The sequence below is a fragment of the Lathyrus oleraceus genome, chromosome 3, assembly GCF_024323335.1.
Source record: "Lathyrus oleraceus cultivar Zhongwan6 chromosome 3, CAAS_Psat_ZW6_1.0, whole genome shotgun sequence".
Classification (NCBI taxonomy): domain Eukaryota; kingdom Viridiplantae; phylum Streptophyta; class Magnoliopsida; order Fabales; family Fabaceae; genus Lathyrus; species Lathyrus oleraceus.
The window spans coordinates 208462185-208469162 of NC_066581.1; the positions used below are offsets into that span (position 1 = coordinate 208462185).

The 6978-nt window shown below is 33.6% G+C and overlaps 1 protein-coding gene across 1 annotated transcript; it reads right to left on the reverse strand.

Moving 5' to 3' along the window:
* Positions 1–3747: 3747 nt before the first annotated feature.
* Positions 3748–6657, reverse strand: LOC127126351 (DET1- and DDB1-associated protein 1). The gene is made up of 5 exons (XM_051055265.1): positions 6434–6657; positions 6108–6201; positions 4532–4589; positions 4158–4219; positions 3748–4022 (listed from the first exon to the last, which is right to left on the reverse strand). Exons 2-5 carry the CDS (start codon positions 6189–6191, stop codon positions 3948–3950), a joined length of 279 nt encoding a protein of 92 aa, XP_050911222.1. The 5' UTR covers positions 6192–6201; positions 6434–6657; the 3' UTR covers positions 3748–3947.
* Between the last annotated feature and the right edge of the window lie 321 nt (positions 6658–6978).

Here is a 6978-nt window from a genome sequence, read left to right on the forward strand (position 1 = left end):
CAAATGCTTCAACAAATGGAGCTTGCCAACCAAGAACGTCATGAAGAGGAACGGTCTTGGCATGTACAACAAAGTGAGTGGCATAAGGAGCATCGTGAGTGGCATGACGATCATACACGGATGTACCATAACCAACACTCTTGGCACACGGACTTGGTTAAGTGGCACCAAGTCTTCTACAATGAAATGTCTGGTTTTATGGACGACTGCCGTGCCAATCCTGGTATTATGGACAAATTCAGAAGTGTTGAAGTTCAGGACCGGTTCAGGCACTACACCTTCATGGGCCACAATCCAGATGCAATGCCTCCTCCTCCGCCTCCGCCAAGCTTCAGAGATCCTGATAGAGATGACGAGGAGTCCTGTGGTGGCTATAATCCACATTAAACCATTATCATTTCATTTCACTGCATTTCATTGCATGTTGCTTGAGTTTTTTTTCTTTTCAGATTAGTTGCACCTTATATGTCTTGGCTTATGTAATTTTTAAATACTTTCTACTAGTTAAATGCTTATTTCCTTCTGCTTACTTCTGGTGTTATTGCCCTTATTTGTCATTCTTTGTGAGTGATTCTTTACTTTTTAAGCTTCCTTCTTTGTGATTGTTAGCTTCTTTATCATTTTTGCTGTGTCCTGCTACAACATGTTGCCTTGATAAAACTGTTTTTCTCTTCTTTTTGATGTTGACAAAGGGGGAGAAATGCAGATGTTGACAGATATGCACAAACTCAGGGGGAGTATCACACATCTTGCTAAAAATTTGCCATCATCAAAAAGGGGGAGTTTGTGAGCAAATTCTTTACTATGAATAAGTTTTGAATGATAGCAAATTGTGTGATCATTGTCTAATTGTTGGTTGTGCATTATTTTACATGTTTCATTTGTGTTTTTAGCCTATACTATTGTTTCGTGTCTATACATAAAGATCCACATTGATACATTTCTTAAAAGAACTCATAAAAACGGTTTTGTGTCAGTATGTATCGATACATGTTCATCTGCATCGATACATAAATTTGTTTTAAATCACAAAACGTTTTTGCTTCAGTATGTATCGATACATACGAGCTTTGTATCGATACATGCTTAGTTAAAATGTTCTATGTATCGATACATATGAGCTTTGTATCGATACATGCTTAGTTAAAATGTTATATGTATCGATACATACGAGCTTTGTATCGATACATGCTTAGTTAAAATATTTTATGTATCGATACATACGAGCTTTGTATCGATACATGCTTGTATTAATTCTCTAAAATTAATCAAAGCTACAGAATGTATCGATGCATAATCTTTTGTATCAATACATAATTCTGTTTTGTCTACTAACAACTTCTGTCTTTCACATATAAGAAGTATTTTGACAGCAAAGTTAAAGTGTACGAACTCACAAGTAAAAAAAAAATAGTTGTAACACAAATCAAAGGAGTGTGTAGCAGCAATTGTTTGAGCAGTTAGAAACCTGAAAGAGACTTCATCTTCTTCATCTTCTCAATCTCTTTTCTTCAAGAACATCAACACATAATCATTCTTGTTCTTTGGATTAAAGGATCAACGAGATAACATTCTGTGGAACGATCAAGGATCTAGCTGAGGTGTTCAGTGGAACGATCGAGGATCTAGCTGAGTTGAAGGTTGAAGGGGGTTTCGAGGAAAAACCAAATGGTTTGTCCTTCAAGAACTGGAGTGTTCTTGCGGGTTTGTTAGTCACGTTTGCAGAACAGATTCAGCCGTAGCGTAGGGTTTGGAAATTGGGTAATTTCGCAAACAGGTCGTGGAACCGGTGAATTGTTTGCAATTTCTTGCAGGAAATTCTTGATTGAGCTCAGATCAAGTGGAGGTTTTATACAAGAAGAAGATCTTGGGATTTAGATTTCTGTCTTTGTATTGTAACCTTGTATCAACGAATTCGGCATTATTGATAATTACAGTTCTCAATTTCATTTGAAATTGAGAGGGAGACGTACCCACACGCGAGGACGACAGTGGGGAACTTCCTTACCAAATCTCTGCGTATCGTATTCTTTCCTTATCTCTTTTTACGTTTTCAACAGTTTTGTGATTTCAGTTGGTGTATTGTGGTTATACATTTCGTGATACAATAGTGGCAAGAAAACTTCTTTATCTAAACTCCACCATTGTTCATCATTGATCACATACACACCAAATGTTTGACAAAACTGTCAGCTGAGTTTTATTCATTGGAATTAGAATTTAGTGATAAGTGCATTTGATTTGATAATATTCTGGTGTTAATAATCTCTATCGTTCTAATTCAAATCCAGCAATAAATTCGCGTGTCCGGTTTTCTAGTAGCGGTTCAGAATAGACGGAAGTCGATTCGGGACTGTAATTTTCCGCTAAGTTTCAATAACTCTGATAAGATTTTTTAAATCCATTTATTTTAAAAGAGGTGATCTATTCACCCCCCTCTCGATCACTAGCCACACCGTCTAACATTAGTGATCTTGTTAATTCATTGTGATATTATAGATTAATTGTATTTCATTTGATACACAATTCATCCATTGGTACAAGGGATTCGATAAAAAAAATCTAATTGTCTTTCTTCATAAAAATTTACTCCATTAATTTTCTCTTTCTTATTTTCACACCAAATAACTATTGAAATCCCTCCCCCCAATACAAATATTTTAGATGTACCGGCTCTAGAAGCATCAGGTGACACTGTTGAAATTATGGGTGATGTGACATGTGACTTATCTTTCTAAGATTTTTGTTTCCTTGGTGACAATATTAGGGATTCAAACTCAGATTTAGTTGTTGCCTCTACTTGGATCTTAGTACTCCATGCAACCTCTTAAGCAAATGATGACCTTGACATCTCTAAAAAATTTAGTACCCTAAAATTTTTAGTACCCTAAGTAAAGGCATGAGTTTGAGTGGTGCTAGGTAGATCACCATTGGTTCGTAACCTAAGTGGTGTGACAATTTTCTCCATCTGAGTCTTTCACCCATTGAGCTGCTCGCAAATTCAAGAACTGCTTCATGCCTTCAACTGAAGATGAGAATCATCTAGCACGACACCTGAGTATATTCAATATCTCGTAACATTTGGATCATCATAGACTTCAATTCAAATTGAGCAATTGTGATCTCTGATCTTATGATACCAGAATTCATAATTCCTGGCATTGGGATCAAAGATTTCATAGCATTTGATGTTCCATGCTTGGTGGAAATGCCAATGATATCTTTATTAGTCATGGCTTCTTTTTTCTCTTGGTTTTCAACTTCAATTTCTACTTCATCTTGCTCTAGTAACAAAAGACGAGCTTGTTGAAATCTCCTTAAAATTCTACATTTTTTTCTCACTCTAGATCTCTTCTGTATTCTCGGATGAAAAATAAAATAAAAATATATATATTATTGGTGCATAATGTCAAATTAATGGTGAATCATTTAATGTCATGTGGGCATCATTTGCCATGTCATACGCCACATGTACAAATTTAACACTATTGTTAAAATTTAATAGAAATGACTAAATTGGTTAATGAAGTTATAATTATGAGATTAAAAAGTAATGACGTTTATTAATCAAGGACCAATATGAAACAAAGAATAAAGTTAAGAGACTAATATAATTAAGAAGGAAAAAAAACAAAGAAAATAGTAATAATTTTTGGGAATCTCAATTAAAGCATGTACTATCTTTTCCTAACTTGTGTGGACAAGGTGCTGTCAACTGTGTAGCAGAAGAAGTAAGGCACAAAAATATACAATAAAAGCATGATAATTTCATTTGCTGTATATTTTGATTGGTGAGGGAGTTGTCAAATTTACACACCCCAAACATGTACCTGACTAATAGTAATAGCTTACAACTTCAAACAAGCACCAAACTCTTACACAAATGTTTTATCATTTGAGAAAAACGTTGCTGACAATTGCATGGAGTAGTTGGTCAATGAACACTCTCAAGTGGAAACCCTAGGTTGCTTGCATCCGTGCTCCGGTAAAAGGTTACCAGCTGCAGCTCTTTTTGGTTTCAACTGCAATGAAAAATAATTGCGTCTAACTCAACCCTACAAAATCGACTTAAAAGGTGGGGACTGCCCTAACTTAAAAACACATGTTCACACCATATATTATCTTATGTGGAACGCTTAACAACTTTCAAAACTAACCTTTTCCCGAGCATGCTGATAAATGTGCCTTAGGAGGATATTTTTGGCTTCAGTGTTTATCACTGTCAAAAGAATTTTGCAAAGGTTAGAAAGCCAAACCTCAGTTACAAAATCCCAAATAAATCAAAAGAATTAACCTAACAAAAAATTGGCAGCATACAGCGGCGTAAAAAAAGAAGAAAACTACAAGTGCAGCTAATAGGGTATGTTTGGTTTAAGGAAACATCGTCTGTTTTGAATTATTTTCCTCCAAATAATGATTTAGGGGGAAATGAAACAATCCAAAGGAAAGACGCAAATTTTCAAATAGACTATAAATCAAATAAGTAAAGTGAAACGTTACAGCAGAAGTGGAAGAAGGTTCTTGGGACTACCTTGATCGGGCGGTGGAAGAGTCCTGCTGTGAGTAGGATGGTAAGTAGGTGGTGTCTTCTGCATGAAAATAGAAATTTCATTTCAACAAAGAAAATGAAAATATATGAATAGAATTGATTAGAGGGGCATATTTTATATCCTTCAGCAAAGACATAAAATGAATCGAAAGATCTCAATTTGCAAAAGCTCACACCTCATTATATTGGTAATAATGTCATTTGCTAGTAATATGTTAAGCAAATCTATAGAAAAGACAATATCAACTGTAACCATCAGATCATAAAATCTGAAAACAACCAATTTTGTGGCAGGGTATCATGGAGACTGGTATGACTGAAAGCCGTGGAGAGAGATTCTTTTATCGATAGAAAAGAAAATTAAGTATAATTTTAGTTTGTCAACTAACTAGCCCAAAAGGAAGAATTAGGAATTTTTCTAATAGGGGACCGGAATGCTTTTCCTTGAAGATGGGAAATTTATCTACCAGAAAATAGAAGCAAAACTCTTCTCTTATTGAAGAATTTATCTAAGTAACAATATTGGAAAAGAAAGCCAAATTTTCCAGTATTCTTTTAGAATGAAATGAGAAGAAACTAAGGAAAGAAATACCATTCCATGCTTGAATAGTTTTAAGTTCTCAATTCCTGTAAGGTTATTTTGACAAACAGTTAAGTGTGTGTATGGTTCCGCGGTGAAGAAAATTGATTTTGAGTGAATTGATTCTGGATAAAAGTGAATTGAAAGTAAAGTGATTTATGTTTGCATAAATTCTTGCAAAATTGAATTGAACAAATTATTTCAGTGTAAAAATCACATATAGCCTTAAAAGCTACAAATTCTATCTTCAATTGGAATCAATTATTGAAAGCACAATCAATTATACTCGAGAGTAAACAAACACGTTAGAATCGATTCTACACATCCATAATCAATTTCGAATGCTCCAAACCTAAAACCAAACATATACTAAGTTATTACAATGAAAAGGATATCTTCCTAGAGACGATGCTACATATAACAATAATGCTAATGAGTTTAACCTCGGGCCAACAACAAATTGCACCACATTGTTATTATGTTATGAGCTATGATCATCCAAGTAGCTTGGAAAAACAAAACAAACTTAAACTACTAAAGATTGCAACTAGAAGTTTTTATCTCAATCTCTACCAAGTAAAAATTGAATAAATGTTCTCAAAATTCTGCTATGTATGCTATAGCTGCTATTTAACAACACCGAGCATAAGGGAGAAGAATAAGAGTATTACTATGCATGTGTATTACTAGGTTAATGCTAACTCTTAACAAACTAAAAGAAGGTCTGATCTTGCCGGTAAGCAACTAAAATTTGTACTAAATGGAAAAGGGGATTGGTATTAAAATAAGGCAAATCTCATTTCACTGAATTTTCAACCGGAGTAAATGTAAACCTATAGTAGCAAAACGAAAACCCGGGAACGGGATCTACCGAATCAGAATGATACAGCATAAATTTGCAAACTTGAAAGAGCTCTGTGAGAATTTTCAGATAACTACAGTTTTATATACTTGAATAAAAGAAAAACAACAACTTACAGAAGAACTAGAAGGATCTGAAGGTCGAATCTGACTGAAATTGTGAGGGTTATAAGATGGCAAATTACCAAGTACAGAATCCATATAGCGGTACCTATTTGCTCCAAATTTCAAAAGGCACAAAACAAATCAAAAGACTCATAATTTTTATTATATAATCTAAATTGGAGAATTTTTCATATAAAAAATAAAAGAATATAGAAAATCCCCTAATTTTAGAGAGAGATTGAACTAGAACATCACCAAGAAAATTCACAACAATAATTTACAAAGAGTAATGTTCCAACAAATTGCAAAAAGAAATCATGAATTTCAGATGAAACTACCTTTCTTTTGGCTCTGAGTACTAATTATCAGCACTTGTGATATTAGTTTTTGAGATCTCTCTCTGGAAGTTTTCCAGAAATAAGAAAAAGATGAAAACTGAGTTTGTCTCAGCCAGCTATGTGAGTTACCGCTACTAGTCTCATTTTTAGATGGTGGGTTTTATTCATACTACGCAGTTCAAGAAGAGAAAAACACTTGACTACATAAAGACTAAAATATCCCTCCCGCGATAGTAGCAGTAATAATAATGTCCAACTTAAAACCTAATTTTTTTCTATGGCTAATGCTAATCTCTACGACTAAGAATTGGTAAAAGATAAATGTTATTTTAAAAATTGTGTTAATTTTAATAACAATATAAAATTATTTTTTTATTACTTTTTCAATATAAAATTTTTATTACTTTTTTAATATAACTTTTTTTATAAATAGATTTCTTAATGTGTGCCTTAGAGTTAGAGTATAAGTTAGGATTATCTTTTATACGATTTCGGAGTAAAAAAACCTTTTTTTTAATATTTAATAATTATGAAAATTTTATGGA